The following is a 21,041-nucleotide window of genomic DNA, read 5'->3' as shown; positions in this document are numbered from 1 at the left end:
TTGGTTTTATGGATGACGCATTGGCGCTTTTTGAGATTTCTGTCTCAAAGGCCTGCAAGGGGGTTTTGGGTTAATTTTATATTGTGATGCTTTGTAACAGCCCCGACAATCAAATTTTTCTGCAGTACCTGTGGAAGAGCCTGTCACTCTAGAATTGGCCTTTATAGCCACTCCAGGCGCTGCTCCACACACCACTGACCACCTCCAGGTGCTTACCCATTGTCTCGAGATAAGGAGGCCAAAGAAGATGCTTTTAAGTTAAATTCAGCCCGCGCACGTTATTTTCTATCTGGGTTTTGAGTTTGACAAAATACCTAAAAGTGTTTTTTTTGTACCCTATATCACTTGGAGGCATCAGCATTTGTTGGCATATTCTAGAGAGTAATTTGTTGTAATGTTATAATAGCCTCCATGTTTTGAACGCAGCAGGAATCCTAGGTGGCCAGAAAATGTTTTACTGTTACTAAGATGGTAGTTTTGATTGCCAGCTTGATGAGCCAATTCTCAGCACAGAGCTGGGAGAGGGTCAGAGGTGAGCTTTGTCCGTCCATGAAAAAGACAGTCTACTTAACTCTGAATTCAAAATATTCAAATAGAAAACTCTTTTTCTAAAGTTAGAACCAGTCAGTTCAACAAATGCTGACTGGTAAAGTGAAGCTACACCTGGATCAGGGCTAAGTGTGTTAAATGTTACAATTTTAAAAATATTTTTGACATGATTCAGGAACTGTATTCTGTTCAATCATCTATTTCATGTGAAATAAACAAGTTTCTTGCTTTGCAATTGTACTTGTCTCACTAGAGTGCTTATCGGTCCAGCTGGAAAATGGAAGAAGCAAACATAGAGCACGTGTGACAAACCAAAATGTTGTGCAAAGCACAAAGGTCTTAGAAACACAGGAACAAGAATAAGCCATTCTGCCTCTTGGCCATGTTCTGATACTCAGTTAGAAGGTTGCGGGGTGAAATGATCGAAGTTTTCAAGATATTAAGGGAACAAATAGGGTAGATAAGTAGAAACTATTTCTGCTGGTTGGGGAGTCTAGGACTAAGGGGGCAGAGTCAAAAAATTAGAGCCAGACCTTTTAGGAGTGAAATTAAGAAACATTTGCTTATGCAAGAGGTTGTAAAAGTTCGGAAAACTCTTCTGCAAACAGCAATTGATACTAGATCAATTATTTATTTTAAAGCTGCGATTGATAGATTTTTGTTAGCCATGGGCGTTGAGGGATACAGGGCAAAGGCAGGTATATGGAATTAGGTTGCAGATCAGCCATGATCTCATTGAATGGTGAAACAGGCTCAAGGGGCTAAATGGCCACCTGTTCCTATGTTCCTAATTAGATCATGGATGATATCCCCTCACCTCCATTTACTTACCTTTGTTCCATACCCCTTGATACCCTTGCCTAACATAAATCGATTGATATTCGTATTGAGAATTTTAATTGACCACAGCTCTTTGGGGGAGTGAGTTCCATATTTCCACTACCCACCTTGTGTGGAAAAAGAAAATGCTTCCTGGTTTAACTTCTAAATGGTCTGCCTCTAGTCTTGTTTTGGGTTCCCCTGCCAGAGGGAATAGTTTCTCTGTATCTACCCTAATGAATCACTTAATCATTTAAGTACCTCAATTAAATTGCCCCTCAACTTTCTAAGCTTAAGGGATAACAAGCTGAGTTTGAAACTCTGCCTCGTAATTTAACTCTTTGAGCCCTGCATGCTGGTGAAACTGAACTGTATCCCTTCCAAAGCCAATATTATTAGAGCCCCAATTCATGCTATCATAAAACTATATTTTGAGTGGTAAAGGTATTCTTCAGAATATAGATGATCCCATGATCTGCTTATGGAAGTGACCGGTAATATTGAACTGGGAAGAATACCTGGAGTTGAACTGAAACTTGTGTCTCTCACTGATCCAGAAAGGTGTCGTGTACCCAAATGACAGAATCCAACTGTTCCTTAAATGATTCAAGATTTTTTTGCCTCCACTACCTGTTACCAAAGTGCTTCCATTTTTTTGGTTAAATATTTTTGAGGACTCATGTATTCTAGAATTACAGACATTGTTTTATTTGGGACAACTGAAAAGGATTCCATAGATGTTGGCCTTTGGGTTTTTTTTTTAAAAAGAGGTCCTCGGAAGGTCTTTTGGACTGGGATGATCCTTACTGGAGATCACCTGCTAAGATAGATAAACAGCATTTACTGGTAGTCATCTGTCTTTAGATAAGTACCCAGTAAGGGTTTTTTTGACCTGGGAAAGATGTTTACAGAGAAATGATAGGCCAATATTTATAGGGGTCAGGAGGCTTGACTCTTGAGGTATTGTTTTTGGTTTTGCTTTGGACAGTCTGTTGGGGTTTGGACAGTGTTTTTAAAGAAGTTTTTTAAAAAATCAACCTGCCAAGGACAAAACCCCTGCCAGCTTTTCCATCTCTTTGAGAAGCTCTTAGAAGCGAATGTAAGAAATGGGGAAAATGATGCTGCATTCCTCCTGCAATGTGAGGTCAGGGGAAGGAAAGGAGGAAGAAAAAACTTCAATTATGCAATTTAACTGGGTTAACTGCACTGACTTATATCTCCCACTGGAATAGCCAGTCGCTCCAATTAAAATTTTATTAATGCAATTCACCTACGCCTATCTTTTTTTATAGCTAGTTCAAAACAAATTGTATAATTTTTTGACACGATTTTCCAAACTCGAGGACACAATACGGATCACTCCACTTGGTCCTTCGCTGTGTGGCTCAGGCAACAGCATAAACAAATGACTTGAGAAGCCTCCTTAAAGAAGGTATCCCTGGTGCCTCCAGCAAATAAATACTTGCCAGGATACTGAAACAAAGTGCTTCCAATCTTGGATTCTGCAGTGGGAAAGCCGAGTTCTCATCATCACTGGCCTATATTGATATCCCCCAACATCGGGGAAGGTCTTGAACAAACAGGAAAAACTCAACAGGCATTTTTGCACGTATAATAGAAAATCACACTTGCGCAACTGTGCATATGTGACTCTTGTCTATGCACAGCTCCTGAATTTGCCACATAGTACAAGTGGCCGGGAATGTGAGCAGCTGTACATGTCCAGGATTTCATGCCAACCTTTGGCAGAGAAGCAAGCAGTTAAGCAGTAACCGTTCCATGGAAAATGATGCATGTTCCTGCTATAGTTAGGAGGATGGTGGCACTGCATTCATACATTCTGCATTGAGTGATGTTGCTTTTTATGCCACTTGGGAAAACTTCTTGGTACTTGTCTACCTATTTCTCGTGCCCTGGCCAACATTCACCCCTCAACCAACATCAGCAAAACAGAATAACTGGGTATTTCTCTCATTGCTGAATGTGGGTGTTTGCCGTGCACAGGTTGCCTATTTGTTGACTTCACTTCAAAAGTAATTAATTAGCTTTGAAGCGCTTTGGGGTGTCCTGATTTAATTAAACAGGCTGTCTAAATGCAAATCAATTTTTCTTCTAGCAATTATCCTCCTTAAAATGGAGGCAATGGGAAGGTAATCAGGATCCTTCCAGGATCAAGATGACTGTGGTGAGAGATTGAAACTATGTCCATCTTCAGTGGCAGCCTTGGTGATCCAACGCACATATATTTTGAGAATCTGTAGTGCCCCAAGGGTCTTGTTCGATCCCCATAGTCCTGTCAAGTGCCCATCCATTTTCCTTTTGAAGTCATTGATTGTCACCACGTCCACCGCCCTTGTGGGCAGCGAGTTCCAGATCATTACCACCTGCTGCGTAAAAAGGTTCTTCCTCATATTTCCCCTGCATTTCTTGCCCAAAACATTCAACCTGTGTCCCTTAGTCCTTGTACCATTAGTTAATGGGAACAGTTTTTCCTTGTCTAATTTATCTAAGCCTGTCATAATCTTGTATACTTCTATTAAATCTTTCCTCAATCTCCTTTGTTCTAAGGAGAACAACCCCAGCTTTTCCGACCCAACCTTGTAACTAAAATCCCCCATCACTAGAACCATTCTGGTAAATCTCCTCTGCACCCTAAAGTGTGGTGACCAGAACTGGATGCAATACTCCAATTGGGGTCTAACCAGAGCTTTATAAAGGTTCAGCATAACCTCCCTGCTTTTGTACTCAATGCCTCTATGAAGCCCAAGATCCCATATGCTTTACAAACCATACACTCAATAAGTCCTGCCACCTTCAAAGATTGATGCACATACACTCCCAGGTCCCTCTGTTCCTGCACACTTTTTAGTGCTGTGCCAATAAGTATGTATCACCTCTCCCTATTTCTTCTGCCAAAATGCATCACCTCACACTTGTCAGTATTAAATTCCATCTGCCACTTGTCTGCCCATTCTGCTAGCCTATCTGTCCTGTTGCAGGTGGTTCATATCATCCTCTTTGTTTGCCACACCTCCGGTTTGGTGTCATCAGCAAATTTTGAGATCCTACTCTGTATTCCAAGATCCAAGTCATTTATATATAGCAAAAAAAGCAATGGTCCCAGTGCTGACCACCACTGTCTACCATCCTCCAGTCTGAAAAACAAACATTTACTATGACTGCTTTCTGTCCTGAAGCCAAATTTTTATGCATTTGGACACTGACCCACCTATTCATTGAGCCTCAGTTCAGTTAATTAGCCCTTTATGCGGAACCTTATCAAACGTTTTCATTAAAATCCACATAAACAACATCTATCACATTCCCATCATCAACCTTCTATGTTAGTTCATCAAAAAATTCAGTTAAATTAATCGAGCATGATCTGCCTTTTACAAATCCATGCTGGCTAGCTAACTCAAACCTCTCCAAGTGTGTGTTGATTTTTTTCAACTGATTGATGTTTCTAAAACCTTGCCCACCACTGATTAACTAACTGGCCTGCAGTTGCTAGGCCCCTACACCTCTTCTTGATTAAGGGTGTTACATTTGCCACTCTCCAATCCTCTGGTACCTCCCTGTATCCAGGGAAGATTGGATGATTATTGCAAGCTCTTCCGCTATCTCCATTCAAACTTCTTTTAGCAACCTGGGATGCAAGTCATCTGGACCAGGTGACTTATCTACCCTAAGCATAACCATCCTTTTTAGTACCTCTGCCTCTCAATTTTTGCCCGATCCATTGCCTCTGCTCTCTCCACTTCTACTGTTTTTTTTTTGTCAAATTCCACTTCCTTAGTGAACACTGATACAAAGTACTCATTAAGTATATTAGCCTTGCCCTTTTTGTCTAAGCATATATTGCCCTCTTTGTCCCTAATAGGCCCCACTCCTCCTCTTGCTACCCGCTTAATATTTACATGCCGGTAAAAGATTTTTGGGTTCTTTTTATGTTGACTGCCATTCAATTCTCTCTTTGCCAATCTTATTTTCCTCTTCACCTTCTCTCTCAACTTAATATACAAGGCCTGGTTCTCAATTGAATTCACCTGACGTGCATCATACACCCTCTTTTTTTGGTTTCATCATAATCTCTATCTCCCTCGTCAACCAAGGAGGCCTGTTTTTGGTTCCCTTACCTTTCTCCCTTGTTAGAATGTACCTAGCCTGTACCTTGAGCATCTCTTCCTTAAAGATAACCCATTGTTCTGTTACAGATTTCCCTGTCAGTCTTTGGTTCCATTCTACCCTGGCTAGATCTCTTCTCATAACATTGAAGTTAGCTCTCTTCCAACCTAGATGTTCTGCCTTATTTCGTTCCTTATTTTTCTGCATTACTAGTCTAAACCTTATGATACGATGAGCACTCTTAGCCAAGTGCTCCCCGACAGACATTTGATCCACTTGGCTCCCCTCATTTCCCAGCACCAGATCCATCAATGCCTCCTTTCTAGTTGGGCTGAGAACATACTGATCAAGGAAGTTCTCCTGAACACATTTCAGAAATTCCTCCCCCTCCTTACCCTTTACTCTAAAATTATCCCAATCAATATTTGGGTAATTAAAGTCCCCTAATATCACCACTCTATAGATCTTGCACATCTGATTTCCCTGCAGATTTGCTCCTCTGTCTCTCTCTCTCACTATTTGGAGGCCTCTAGAATACCCCTAATAATGTGATCAGACCCTTTGCGGCACTGCAATGTCTTCCCTAATCAGTTCTGCCAGCGCACCTTTTTTTCTCCTTCCCTATCTTTTCTGAAAACTTTATATCCTTGTATATTAAGCACCCAGTCCTCACCATTTTAAGTCCCGTTTCCGACATTGCCACAACACCATATTCCCATACTGCTATTTGTACTTGTAGCTCACCAACTTATTCACCACACTATGCTTTTGCACACATGCATTGATGCCACTTAAATTGTAGCCCTTGGGGGCAGAAGACCAGGACACAAACATCAGTCACAGAATATTCTGAGATGAGAAAAGTTGGAATGCTGAGAATTCTGAAATAAAAACAGAAGATGCTACAGATGCAGCAGAGTCAACGTTGGACAGGCTGACATTTTGGACGAAGAACCAGCTGTGGAACTGTGTCTTTGAACACTGATTTGTGTGCTTCTAGCATTTTCTGTTTCCATTGCCTATCTGCATTGAGTTGTGGTGTGAGGACGGGGTTGTTTTTAAACCTCTGGTTCCTGCTGCATTACAGTTAAAACTCATCACAATTTTGTTCTAACCCATCACACCTTTAATGTAAAGGCTAGTTCTGGGTTATCTGCCAATTCATCTTGGGCTTTGATTGCTGATGTGACAGCCTGTTGTATGATCCAAGATTATGAATGTCAATGGGATATTCAGCAATGGAGGGCATTATGTTGGGCCTGATCCTTGACTGGAAACAGTCACTTTTAGCAAGCATCACTGGGTATCAGTCAGAAGAGGGCATTATTTGTCCCCCTCCCCTTGTGCATGGTGGCCTGACTGACCCAAACTAACTCGTGAATTAGGAATTTAATCTGATATCTTTCTAGTCTGTAGGGCTTACTGTTATACCATGTGAGACATTTGCCTTTCTAGGTCATTGGGGACTCTGTATATTTAAAATTTGAGGAGCTTTAAGAGTTCAAATACAGAAAGAACTTTGCAGTTGGCTGCAGTATGATCTATAGAAGGGCATGATGCCTGATGTAATTAAACATGTTTAAGTAACTGAGGTATTTTTGGTAATTTTACTGTGCCCAAGACAGTGTTATATCATTAGTACGTCTTATAGACGTACAATAAATGCTGTATTGTATGTTGTATAGTTTTCTATTTATTAAATTCTTCAAAGGACTTGTATGATTGAAGCCTGACATCATATGAATGCCTAGAGATTTGATAAGAGCAAGGAGGCCCAAATGGCATCAAATTGTCCTCAGAAATGGTCTCCATTCCAGCTTGAAGGTCTTGTTTAGAGTATTTGCATTTTGGCATGTTGGTAAATTCTTAGACGTTCTAAGCAATGTTTTCACTGAAGTGATTTTTGTACAGTTGTCTTGTTCTAAAATGTTTACTAACATTAGATGCAATGAAAAGTTTTGTAGACTGTTAATTAATCTGGAGACTTTCTTTTTTTTAAAAAAACAGATTATTTATGGAAATTCTCAATTGCTGTACGGACTGTGATGAAATTCAGTTTAAGGAAGATGGAGCATGGTCACCAATGAGAATGAAGAAGGAGGTTCAGGAAGTGAATTCCACTTATAATGGCGTAGATGGTACGCAGTTTTGAACAAAGGCTATGGGGATAAAGCAGAAACATCAAATTAGAGGAATAATTCCCACTTCCTATACCAATCTATCTGTGATCAGAGAAAGCTTTGTTTTAGTGGAATCTGGATCGTGATGTGGCCATGGAAACTCCTTCCATCTCTCACTTCAAATCCATATTGCACTGACGGGATAAAAGTCTATCAAGATAGACACGCTGGGATTGTACTAGTGAACAGAATGACCAATGTTGACAGAAGAGCAGTAGTCTTCCTCCAGTAAGATGGTCTAAAATCTATTGGGGGCTGGGGAGGGGAAAGGGGTATTGAGGGGGGAATGCTGGTATCCATTAAACATTTATTTCTATATGTTTTAACAGGCTGTAGGTTTTGTGGCTTAGAATTTTTTGATTCTAAATATGTTTTCTGCAATCCAATTTGGGAGATGCAGAAGCATTATGTGAAAAAAAATAGTTTCTGACCACAAATTGTTGCCTTCTGTTAAAACTGGTAAAACAGCACAGTTTATATCTCAAATGTATACCTTCCTGGCAGCATGTTATGACGGTCATTAAACCTCAGGTGTCTTATTGCTTTTGCAGCTGTCTGAATGCTGGTTGCTTTCTGTGGTGTAACATTAGCAAAATCAATACACTATACTAAAATGTATAGAATTATGAAGTGGAAATGGAGTGAAGTAAATGCACTAGGTAAAGGGCCATGGAATTTTGTACAGGCCATCCCTCTCTTTTCCCCCCCCCCCCCCCCCCCCCATCCCAACATTGCCAAAAAGATAAGGTTATTGAAAATGGCCAGTACTTAACACCATATTCAGGGTTTAAAGCCTGTAGATTATTTGTTTGTTTCTTTGTTCATGGGATGTGGGCATTGCTGGCAAGGCCAGCATTTATTACCCATCCCTAATTGCCCTTGAAGGTGGTGGTGAGCTGTCTTCAACCACTGCAGTCCGTGTACTGAAGGTAAACCCACAATCGTCGCTGAGCTGAGTGCACTTTTGTCATACCTAGTGCAGAGATCAGTGCTAGGTGGTCTATCCAATTTTATTCTTCAACGTTTTCATCGTGGTTTGATACAACTGAATGGCTTCCTGGGCCATTTCAGAGGGCAGTTAAGAGTCAGCCACTTTGCTGTAGGTCTGGAGTCACATATAAGCACGACCAGATGGATTTTTATGACAATCTGGTAGTTACATGGTCACCATTATTGATACTAGCTTTTTATTCAAGATTATTTAGTTAACTGAATTTAAATTCCCCAGCTGCCATGGTGGGATTTGAACTCCTGTCTCTGGATCATTAATCCAGACTTCTGGATTACTATTTCAGTAGCATAACCATTCTGCTACCGTATCTGATTGCTGGAGGCACCAAAGATTGAGGGAGGTGAAGAGTTGCATAGTTTTGGAAAAGGACAAATATCATTGGACCGTGACATAGAGCCCCTTTCAATATGGGGAAGGGTTTATTGTCTGAATCTTAAGGGATGGTGTTTCATGTGAAACGCATTCACCAAGTAGCAAACCAGCTACAAAACAAGCTAAATATCCAGTCAGTTTTACAATTAAATAAGACAAAACACAAACAATATTGAACTACAAAGGTGCTGCCAAACTACACAGACTGTCTTTATTTTACACAATACTTGTCTTAAAAGCTTGGCCTTCGGCTGGGAATCATGTAAAACTCTGGCCCAGAAATTATACCACGTAATACTACCCCTTTTAAAACTCTTGTTCCCTGATGTCAGACAAGATTGCATTGTTTCTTAAATCCCAGAATAGTAGTGAAACTTGAAAACCGGTTTGCCTGTCTTGTGTTAAGTGGAGGTTAAACAAAAATCCATAGTATGTTTTGCAAGTGCATTTACTTTGTCTAGGGACAGATTAACTGTTGCTAAGGGAGACCAAAAAAGGAAACTGTATTAACCCGGCAACAGAGAACTTTCATCAACACAAGTGCCCCAATTTCTGACATTGAGCATGTTTTTCGTGTCCTTTGTTTTTCTGCAAAAATACCAACTATTGGGTTAATTTGTTTGCTAGGTGCTTGTAAAAGCTTGTCCGAGCACAGACATTCATCTCAAGATAATAGAAAGGTTGAAGTGATTGATCTGACGCTTGACAGTTCATCGGAAGAGGAGGAAGAGGAGCCACCTGCCAAGCGGTACCCTTCGATCTCTTCTCCATCGCCTCCAATCAACAAGGGGTAAGCTTTGGGTTGGAATCAGTCTGGTGTGAGGCTGTTTCTGTTCACAGTGAACTTGGATACAACAAAAAAAATCCACGATTTGATGGACTTTCAGCAATCTCTCTCCAGGGTGATTTGTAAACTGGTAATATATGTATAATAAATGAGTGTACCCTTCCCTCCGAAACCATGATTGTTGGTACATCCAGCATTCACTATGCCCCTGCACTCTGGGATACCGTTTCTATCTTTCTCCCTACTTTTAAAAGTCTTTCCAAAACTTCAACTCTTTGCTGTTACTTTCATTTGCTTAGTTTCTATTTATAGAGCATCTTGGGACATTTCATTATGTGACAGGCAGCATATAAATGTCATTTGCAGTGTGTTACTTCAGTGCTTAGAGCAAGATTGCAAGACAGTTTTCAGGGTGCTAATTTTAATTGTTGACAATAATGGTTATTTTTGAAAATTCAAACTCCAGGAACTGTTGTATGCTGTAAACCACTCCTACATTGATGTTTTAATATCTCCCCTTAATTTTCCCTGATTTCTCATGAGGGTGCTTATTCACACTAAAGCATAACTCCATGTCTCCTGCCCAAATGGCAGCTGTTCTTGGTAAATGTAGGCAGCGCTTGCACGACTAAAGTCTCTGAAATTGCTATTTGTGTTTTTCATCTAAGTGCAATGTGAGTCTCTTTTAATCTGAAAATGTTGCTACTGCAGTTTATAATCAAAACTTTTAAATTATCCAACCACCCAGCTGGAATTTTAGTTATCTAGTTTAACCTTTTCTGTATGGACTCGAAAAAGATAAGTTTTGGTTCCCACGTCATGATTCTAATCAGTTACGTTGGCCACAAAGGTACACTTGAGCCATGATTCAGGGCTAGTGGAGTTGTACTTCAATTTCCACAGCAAAGGCAGGCGCACGCACACTAGCAATAAATCAGTTGCTATTTTTAGGTTCCAACTACTTGTGTGTTTTTCTGTCACTTCTCTGTTTTGTGCCTGCCCCTGCCCAAACCCACCTTTCTGTCTACTTCTGGAGATACTGACATGCTGGTAAACTCCCACAAGCACCAGGCACCCTTTGGTACTTTGTTCATGTGACCATTCTTTGTTTTACTCGGCAGTTGAGTTTTAGGCTTTTTAAACCGGGCCAAACCTGATCTTGTCGCAATCCAGCATCCCATTGAGCAGAGATTTCTGGCAAGTATGCAGGAACACAGCCCGTGCTGACGTCAGCTAATTCATCAGAGACCAGAAGTCGTACTACTTTCAGTCTATGACTGCTAAGTTAAAAATAAAGTGCCTTGAACATTTTGCATCTTTCTTTCATACAGGGTTTTAAATCTGCACCATCAGACTTCGCCATTAACAAGAACTCCAAGCATACCGACTCTGGATACAAACTTTATCTCTGCTCCTTTTCAAGACTACCGTCATTCATACCACTTACCAACTCTGCCGTATGAACTGCAAGGTAAGCTACTTTTGCAGCAGGATGTGTTTTGAACTGTGGCTTTGGTGCTGAGAAATGACTAATTTGAGGTGTTGGATACTAGGAACGGAACAATACCATTTAACCAAAATATCAGTAGAAATACAATTATGCATCCAGATTCAGAAAGTGCGTCAGTTGTGTATCTGTCACTTTCTTGAATCACCTCAAACTCATGGAGTAAAATTAAAGTCGTCAAAAGTTTGTGATTTGATTATTAAAAGCTGGTGAGATTCTTTGAAATATGTTTGATCTGTCACGCAGGTATCAGATGTACAATTTTATCCTCATTTCTCCCTCCCCCTTTTGAAGGCACTGACTATGGCTGGGGTTCAGTTCAAAAGTTCGCAGCTGTTGTATTGCCACACCCATGCAAATCTAGATACTCGTTGTCAGTGGGCTGTTTGACTGTGGGGATCATCACCAAAGAATCCTGTTTTTGTTCATGCCCAGTTCCTGTTTCCGTGATTCCTGATTCCCATTCTGTCCTCAATTAACATGCATTTGTCCCTCACTCACTTTCCAGAATGGGCTCCTGGATAGCTGCATGGAGTGGGAATCTTGTGTGATCTGTCCTAACTGCCCCTCAAGCCTGTCAGTATTGAGCTCAATCATATAGTACCTTAAATTCCACCTCCAGTACAAAGGTAAATTAAGAGACAAGGGTTTCAAGCCTGGGAACTTGTGTGTTTGGTCTCAGTGATCTCCCCTCCAACCCCATCTCACTCCATTTCAAGTTAACCAGCAGACAAACAGTATTAACTCTTCTCTACAGTATTCATAACTTTAAAAGCACACAAATGCTAATTGTATGAGCTGTGTGTTACGACCAGGTGAGAAAGGTGTCTAGGGGTCCCTTTTAGCTTTCACCTGGTCTTACTGTAACAGGGTTTTTTTTAAACAGTGTCTTGAGCTCCCCTTTGGTAAACCGCTTTCCAATTATAAGGCAAAGAAATGAGCACAAACAGGCTTTCTTAGGTTTAAAGAAGAAAAGTGAAATTTATAAAAACTTAAACTCTAATTCGGTTAATGCCTACAGGTACACCCCGTGCCCCACGCTAGCATACGCGATATGCACATGCAAATAGAGACAGAAAAGAGCTGAAGAAAAATAGTGGAGAGGTTTGAGGCAATCTCTCGAGAGGTTTTTGTTACTGTGCTTCAAGCTTTTTTTTTCTTCATTTGTGGGATGTGGGCCAGCATTTATTGCCCATCCCTAATTGCCCTTGAACTGAGTGGCTTGCTAGGCCCTTTCAGAGGGCATTTAAGAGTCAACCACATTGCTGTGGGTCTGGATTCACATGTCGGTCAGACCAGGTAGGGACAGCAGATTTCCTTCCCTAAAGGACATTAGTGAACCAGATGGATTTTTACAACAATGGTTTCATGGCCACCGTTGGACTACCTTTTAATTCCAGATTTATTAATTGAATTCAAATTTCAACATCTGCCATGGTGGGATTTGAACACATTAGCCTGGGCTCTGGATTACTAGTCCTGTGACATTACCACTGCTTGCTGTACTCCTTGCTTGTAAGTAGATCTTGCTTTTCGTTGGGGCCTAGTATTCTTCTTGAACCTTGTTCACTGTAGGAGACTTTTCTCTCTCTGGGTTCATATGTCTTCAATGGATTCCGAAGCTGGTGAGAGAGGCGACAGCAGACAGGAGAAAGGTATTCTCAGTCCAGGAGCAAAGAGCTTTGAGTTTTAAAACTCTGTGGCAAGCAAAAAGACTACAACAGCCAGTTAGTCATTTAACTAAACTGGTCTGACCACGTCTGTTTGTGTATTCGGCCTTCTTAGCAGTTAACCTGGAATGCTAGCTTCTCCACCTTCAACGTCTGGTAATCAAAAGTCCATTGTGGATTAAATTGGAGCAGGGAGTGTCCCCTTTGTCCTTTCCAAGTACTGTCTGTTACTATGCAAATATCCTTCCAGTCAAGGGTCTGGTGTTTTTTTTAAAAAACCAGTTCTTTACTCCAATAACAGTTTAAAAATCAATGTTCATGTGGCAGGTGGGGGCGGAGGGGGGGGACCTGCATGACAAACGGCACATTTTTCAGTATGTTTTTAACCAGCCTTTTCTCGGTTAACATAGAAACATAAAAAATAGGAGCAGGAGTAGGCCATTCGGCCCTTCGAGCCTGCTCTGCCATTCATTATGATCATGGCAGATCATCTAACTTAGTAACCTGTTCCCGCTTTCCCCCCCATATCCTTTGATCCCTTTAAACCCAAGACCTATATCTAACTCCTCCTTGAAAACAGTGTTTTGGCCTCAACTGCTTTCTGTGGTAGCAAATTCCACAGGCTCACCACTCTGGGTGAAGTAATTTCTCCTCATCTCAGTCCTGAAAGGTTTACCCCGTATCCTTAGACTATGACCCCTGGTTTTGGACTCCCCCACCATCGGGAACATCCTTCCTGCATCTACCCTGTCACGTCCTGTTAGAATTTTATAGGTTTCTATGAGATCTCCCCCCCCCCCCCCCCTCACTCTTCTGAACTCCAGCGAATATAATCCTAACCGACTCAATCTCCTCATACGACAGTCCCGCCATCCCAGGAATCAGTCTGGTAAACCTTTGCTGCACGCCCTCTATAGCAAGAACATCCTTCCTCAGATAAGGAGACCAAAACTGTGCACAATATTCCAGGTGTGGCCTCATCAGGCCCTGTATAATTGCAGCAAGACATCCCTGCTCCTGTACTTGAATCCTCTTGCTATGAAGGCCAACATACCACTTGCCTTTTTTACCGCCTGTTGCTCCTGCATGCTTACCTTCAGTGACTTGTGTACGAGAACACCCAGGTTTCGTTGCATATTCCCCTCTCAGTTTATAGCCATTCAGATAATCCGCCTTCCTGTTTTTGCTACCAAAGTGGATAACCTCACATCTATCCACATTATACTGCATCTGCCATGCATTTGCCCACACTCAACTTGTCCAAATCACCCTGAAGCCTCTCTGCATCCTCCTCACTACTCACCCTCCCACCCAGTTTTGTGTCATCTGCAAATTTGGAAATAATACATTTAGTTCCCTCATCTAAATCATTAATATATATATTGTGAATAGCTCGGATCCTAGCACCGATCCCTGCGGTACCCCACTAGTCACTGCCTGCCATTCGGAAAAAGACCCATTTATTCCTATTCTTTGTTTCCTGTCTGCCAACCAATTTTCTATCCATCGTAATACACTACCCCCAATCCCATGCTAATTTTACATGCTAATCTCTTACGTGGGACTTTGTGAAAGCCTTCTGAAAGTCCAAATAAACCACATCCACTGGCTGACCCTCATCAACTCTACTAGTTACATCCTCGAAGAATTCTAGTAGATTTGTCAAACATGATTTCCCTTTCGTAAATCCATGCTGACTCTGGACTCTAGAATTTTCCCCACTACCGATGTCAGGCTGACTGGTCTATAATTCCTTGCTTTCTCTCTACCTCCCTTTTTAAATAGTGGGATTACATTAGCTACCCTCCAATCTGTAGGAACTGTTCCAGAGTCTATAAAATCTTGGAAGATGACCACCAATGCATCCACTATTTCTAGGGCCACTTCCTTAAGTACTCTGAGATGCAGACCATCAGGCCCTGGGGATTTATCGGTCTTCATTCCCATCAATTTCCCCAACACCATTTCTCTACTAATACTGATTTCCTTCAGTTCCTTCCTCTCCCTAAACCCTGTGTTCCCCAACATTTCTGGTATGATATTTGTGTCCTCCTTTGTGAAGACAGAACCAAATAATGCATTTAGTTGGTCAGCCATTTCTTTGTTCCCCATAATAAATTCCCCTGTTTCTGACTGTAAGGGACCTGCATTTGTCTTCACCAATCTTTTTCTCTTCACATACCTACAGAAACTTTTACAGTCAGTTTTTATGTTCCCCGCAAGCTTGCTGTCATACGCTATTTTCCCCCTCTTAATCAATCCCTTGGTCCTCCTTTGCTGAATTCTAAACTGCTCCCAATCCTCAGGTCTGTTGTTTTGTTTTTCTTGGCAGATTTATATGCCTCTTCCTTGAATCTAATGCTATCTCTAATTTCCCTTGTAAGCCATGGTTTGGCTACCTTTCCTGTTTTACTTTAGCACCAGACAGGACTAAACAATTGTTGCAGTTCATCCATGCGCTCTTTGAATGTTTGCCATTGCCTATCCACCGTCATCCCTTTAAGTAATGTTTCCCAATCCATCATAGCCAACTCGCACCTCATACCTTCGTAGTTTCCTTTATTAAGATTCAGGGCCCTAGTCTCAGAATCAACTACGTCATTCTCCGTCTTGATGAAGAATTCTATCATATTATGGTTGCTTATCCCCAAGGGGTCTCGCACAACTAGATTGTCAATTATTCCTCTCATTACACAAAACCCAGTCTAGGATGGGCTGCTCTCTAGTTGGTTCCTCAACGTATTGGTCCAGAAAACCATACATTCCATGACTTCCTCCTCTACGGTATTGTGACTAACTTGATTTGCCCAATCTATATGCCGATTAAGGTCACCCATAATTACAGATGTCCCTTTATTGCATGCTTCTCTAATTTCCTGTTTAATGCCATTCCCAACATCACCACTACAGTTTGGGGTCTATATACAACCCCCACTAACGTTTTGCCCCTTAGTGTTTCTGCGCTATACCCATACAGATTCCACATCGTCAGAGCTAATATCCTTCCTCACTATAATGCGTTAATTTCCTCTTTAACCAGCAATGTAACTCCACTGCCTTTTACTTTTTGTCTGTCCTTCATAAATACTGAATACCCCTGGATGTTCATTTCCCATCCCTGGTCACCCTGCAGCCATGTCTCCGTAATCCCAACCATATCGTACGCGTTTACATCTGTTTGCACGATTAATTCATCCACTTTATTGTGAATGCTCCGTGCTTTAAGGCACAAAGCCTTGAGGCTTGTCTTTTTAAAATTACTTGTCCCCTTCCCACTATTTTTCACTGTGGCCCTGTTTGATTCTGACCCTTGATTTCTCTGCCTATCACTTTTCTTATTCCCTTTACTGTCTTTTGTTCTTGTCTTTGATCCCACCTCCTCTGACTCCTTGCAAAGGTTCCCATCCCCCTGCCATTTTAGTTTAAACCCTCCCCAACCACTCTAGCAAATACTGCCCCTAGGACATCAGTCCTGGTCCTTCCCAGGTGTAACCCGTCTAGTTTGTACTGGTCCCACCTCCCCCAGAACCGTTCGCAATGTCCCAGGAATCTAAAACCCTCCCCCTCACACCATCCCTTCAGCCATGTATTCATCTGATATATCCTGCTATTTCTACCCTGACTAGCACGTGGCACTGGTAGTAATCCTGAGATCACTACCTTTGAGGTCCTATTTTCCAACTTACTTCCTAGCTCCCTATATTCTGCTTTTAGGACCTCATCCTTTTTTTTCCACCTATGTCATTTGTACCACTGTGTACCACGACCACTGGCTGTTCACCCTCCCCCTTTAGAATGTCCTGTAACAGCTCTGATGCATCCTTGACCCGAGCACCAGGGAGGCAACATACCATCCTGGAGTCCAGTTTGCGGCCACAGAAATGCCTATCTATTCCCCTTATAATTGAATCCGCTATAACTATTGCATTCCCGCACTTTTTACTCCTCCCCTGTGCAGCAGAGCCAACCGTGGTGCAACGAATTGGGCTATTGCTGCTTTCCTCTGAGAGGCCATTCCCCCCAACAATATCCGAAGCAGTATATCTGTTTTGCAGGGGAATAACCACAGGAGATTCCTGCACTGCCTGCCTAGTCCTTTTGCTCTGCCTGGTGGTCACCCATTCCCTTCCTGCCTGTGGAGTCTGAGCCTGCGGTGTGACCACCTCTCTATAAATGCTATCCATGATACTCTCCATCTCACGGATGCTTCACAGTGTCCCTAGCAGCCGCTCCAGCTCTGAAACCCGGGCTTCCAGGAGCTGCAGCTGGAGACACTTCCTGCACACATGCTGGTCCCGAGCACTGGAATTGTTCCCAGCTTTCCACATAGCGCACGAGGAGCACACCACGGCTTTGAGCTCTCCTGCCATGACTTAACCCTTTAAATTAAACCTTTTGGAAGATGCTTAATATCAAATAATATCAATTACTCTAGGGCCCTTCTTCCCTGGTCCTCGTTACTACAGAACTCCCTAAAAAAAAAACACTACTCACTATATATGAAAATAAACTGTAAACATTTCTTACCTTAGTTACTAAGCCAACTATTCCCTAACAGCCGTTACTCACCAACCAGTCACCTTCCAGCTTTCCTGTGATGTCACTGTTGACTTTTTTTTTAAACTCCGTGTGCCTGGACTGCTCTCACACAGGTCCAACTGCTCTCCGCTCCCTGTGCCGGCCCCACTCTTATCACTCCTTCCCGCTGCACTTTTAAATTGTGCCCGTCCCACTCAGTATCACTCCTTCCTGCTGCCGCTGCTCTTTTAAACTGTGCCGGTCTTGCTCAGTGTCACTGCTTCCTGCTGCTGCACTTTTAAACTGTGCCAGTCCCACTCAGTCTTGCTGCTTCCCGCTGCCGCTGCACTTTTAAACTGTGCTGGTCCCACTCAGTCTCTCGGGTTCTAAGAAGTGCTTCTGCATATGTCACTTGTTTAGTTCCGATTGTGAAAGTCTGAATTTGTGAGCCAACTCCACACGCTGGCTTTGACAAACTCACTTTTCTTATCCTAATAACACCGTTGTAGACAGACACACAAATTGCTGTCAGGATGAGGTGTTTTTAAACTATGTAAACATGGGGAGGCTGACTTATGGGCATTGCTGTTTTGTGATCCAAGCTAAACAAACAGATGTAAAAGCCTGTAGTTACTTGACCATCTTCCCTGATCTGTAGCAATGGGATGGGAGTGCAGATGAAGCCCAATATCCAAAGTCTGATTGCAATTGGGTCTATGCCGATAAAAGTTTTGAGATATTTGTGACTTGCATTTTGTTCTAATATTTTGTCTCTTCCCTTGTTTGAACAGGTTTAGACCTATTTCCCTTCTTACAAGGGGACAATCAGGTATGTAACATATCAGTGGGCACTTTTGCCATTGAAATCTTTTTTTTATATCATGATTGTATCAATGACTTTTATGTGATTGCATCTGGTCTTTATTTGCATAAACATTGTGATGCTTTAGCGGAAATCAATTCACTTCCAGCGCCAAATTTTAGAAATTAAACTCAAATAAAAAGCACATTGGGCTTTGTGAAGCGCATGCTAACAAAATGTGAAATAGGAGATGTTAGTGTGTGTAACCAGTCGTACACAAACTTGTTTTGCCCAACCATAGGATGTATTGCATTCAAATCTGACGTCTGCACATGTAATTACAGGCAAGTGATCAGGAACCCTATTTACACTTACTTTTATCCTTCTCATCCTCCCTCCAAAATGTAGCTCAGGGACACAGGTGATTTGCAGTAGCCACTGTCCCCAGTTTGGCTGAGATGAAAAGAGTTATCATTGAAACTGGGACCTTCCTGGTTTGTATGGCTCAGTGGTGAATTGCATGGTGTATTTACCAACTGGGGCATCAAGGAAACTTTCGGTACAAAAAAGTACCAGGAAGCTTGGTGGTGCGGTGACAGTGCACTAAGCTAGTGCACTGCAGCATGGGTTCACATCGATGATTTCCCCCAAACATTAAGTTTAGGATTCAAGCTACATCATATTTCAATAAAATGCTTCGCCTTCAGAGATTCTGTCAGGAGGAACAGTATACATACGACTACAGTATAACATAGTGGTTATGGCACTGGACTAGTAGTCCAGAGGCCTGGCCTAATGATCCAGAAACATGAGTTTAAATCCCACCACGGCATTTTGTGGGAATATAAATTCTGTAAAATATAGAATAAAACATTATCAATAATGTTGACCATGTAACTACAAGATTGTCATAAAAGCTGATTTGGTTCACTGATGTCCTTTAGGGAAGAAAACCTGCTGTCCTTACCCAGTCTGGCCTGTGTGTGTGTCTCCAAACCCACAGCAAGTGATTGACTCTTTACCACCCTCTGAAATAGCCAAGCAAGCCATGTGGCTATCAGGAAGGCAGTTCACCACCAAAAATAAATGCTGGCTTTGTACATCCCATGAGTGAATAAGGAAGAGAAATACTTTACCAGCAGTCACTTGTCCACTGTCTTAGTGAGGAGAAAGTGTGAGAGAAGGATAGCACTAGGGAAAGACATAATGTGAGGGACAATGTTAATCCAGGATAGAGTAAGTTTGAACATATTAAGTGGCTACCTTCAAGAAAATATTTGAAACTCAGCCTGTCTTGTGACAGATGCAAATGCCATTGCAAGTTGTATCAAATAGCTGGTTTGTTAAGTGTTTCAGTTGCATTAAAGGTTAAGTGTATTTGAATTAAGTTTCATGAAAGGAAGCTGCTTTTTTTATGCAGATGTAGAGTATAATAAATGTCAATATTTGAATACTTGCATATTATAATTAGCCAGGGAGCCTCTGAGATGACAGGAAAATTAATAAGCTTGCAAAGCCTTTCAAAAAGCAGTATTAATATTCTGATACTAATGTTCAGTACTCGTATTCTTGCTCCTGCCTTAGCATTACAACACCTCCCTCCTTGCTGCTGCAGCTGCTGCAGCCAGTGCCTCAGAGGATCAGGACCTCATTCACTCCCCGCTTAACCGATTCTTCCCATACGGCTCTTCGCAAATGTTCCTGGAGCAGCCAAACTCGGCGCCTGTCAACACGCTGGCCGTGACAAACGGCAGCAGCAGCGGGAGCAACAGCAGCCTCGTCTCCTCCAGCAGCTTGCGGGAAAATCTCGGGCATCCTGGGGCTAACCGGAGCAGTGTGGAAAGTGGCAACATCTTTGGCACCATGCCAGATGTTATTTCATTGGACTAAGATTTGAAATAATGGAAAATGTGTTTTTTTTTGTGTGATTTTTGGCGGGGGGGGGGGGGGGTGGGGGGTGGCGGATATTGAGGACAGAAAGAAGAAAAAAAATCTGGTTTGTTTCATCTTTTAAAAACAAATTTAGAAGTGTAGAGACCCTTTTTTAAATAAACAAAAAACAAATTAAAAAAAGACACCATGTACAGAGAACAAAATACTATATTTTCAGTTAACTTTTGTATATAAATTCGAACTGTCTGTCTTTTAAGGTTATTTCAGTTCACTTTGTGAAAGCAGAGTTTTTACGATGTATTTGTCTGTTCTGTGATATTACTTTTTGTATTTGTTGTTCGATGGCATTATTTCCTTCACAGTTGACATTATTTGAATTAGGAATTTTCCATTCTTGTACTCACTGTAGAATATTCTTTCTTTCAGAAAGAACTGCGATGTCAATGGTTGACAATAGTATTTTCCTTTTTTGTGCAAAATAATTTTATTATACATTTTAAGTTATGTAAAGTATCTTAACAATTTCCCATATCATTCCCTCTGCATTTGCAAGAAGTAGCTTTGGAGAATGCACAGTATCGTACAATTTCTCTCCCTCAAAAAAAAAAGGCCATTTCTGGTAAATTATTTAGGGGGGGTGTGGACTATTCCTTCACAACTTCCACTTACATTTCATTTTTACAAAGTAGCATTTTTCAAACATTAAGGAATTTTAAGTTAATAATGGAGAGGAGTCACCTCTTCTGTCGCACCTTTTGTTGTGATTTATACTCTGGAAAAACCAGCAATTCATTTTATTTCCAT

At 41.6% G+C, this 21,041-nt stretch overlaps 1 protein-coding gene across 5 annotated transcripts in view; it reads left to right on the top strand.

The window, feature by feature from the left end:
• The window catches only part of pias1b (protein inhibitor of activated STAT, 1b), a 146,219-nt gene extending 125,930 nt beyond the window's left edge, over nucleotides 1–20,289 (top strand). For all 5 annotated transcript variants that reach the window (XM_068018138.1, XM_068018139.1, XM_068018141.1 and 2 more), the window contains 5 exons: nucleotides 7,504–7,634; nucleotides 9,688–9,850; nucleotides 11,179–11,318; nucleotides 18,334–18,371; nucleotides 19,929–20,289. In XM_068018138.1, the coding sequence (XP_067874239.1) occupies nucleotides 7,504–7,634; nucleotides 9,688–9,850; nucleotides 11,179–11,318; nucleotides 18,334–18,371; nucleotides 19,929–20,234 (778 nt within the window). In that variant the 3' untranslated portion in view covers nucleotides 20,235–20,289. The remainder of the gene's footprint in view (nucleotides 1–7,503; nucleotides 7,635–9,687; nucleotides 9,851–11,178; nucleotides 11,319–18,333; nucleotides 18,372–19,928) is intronic.
• Nucleotides 20,290–21,041: the final 752 nt, after the last annotated feature.

The sequence above is a fragment of the Heterodontus francisci genome, chromosome 38 (assembly GCF_036365525.1).
Source record: "Heterodontus francisci isolate sHetFra1 chromosome 38, sHetFra1.hap1, whole genome shotgun sequence".
In the NCBI taxonomy this organism is placed as follows: Eukaryota; Metazoa; Chordata; class Chondrichthyes; order Heterodontiformes; family Heterodontidae; genus Heterodontus; species Heterodontus francisci.
Note: the sequence above shows the minus strand (reverse complement) of the source record. Positions and strands in the feature narration are given on the sequence as shown.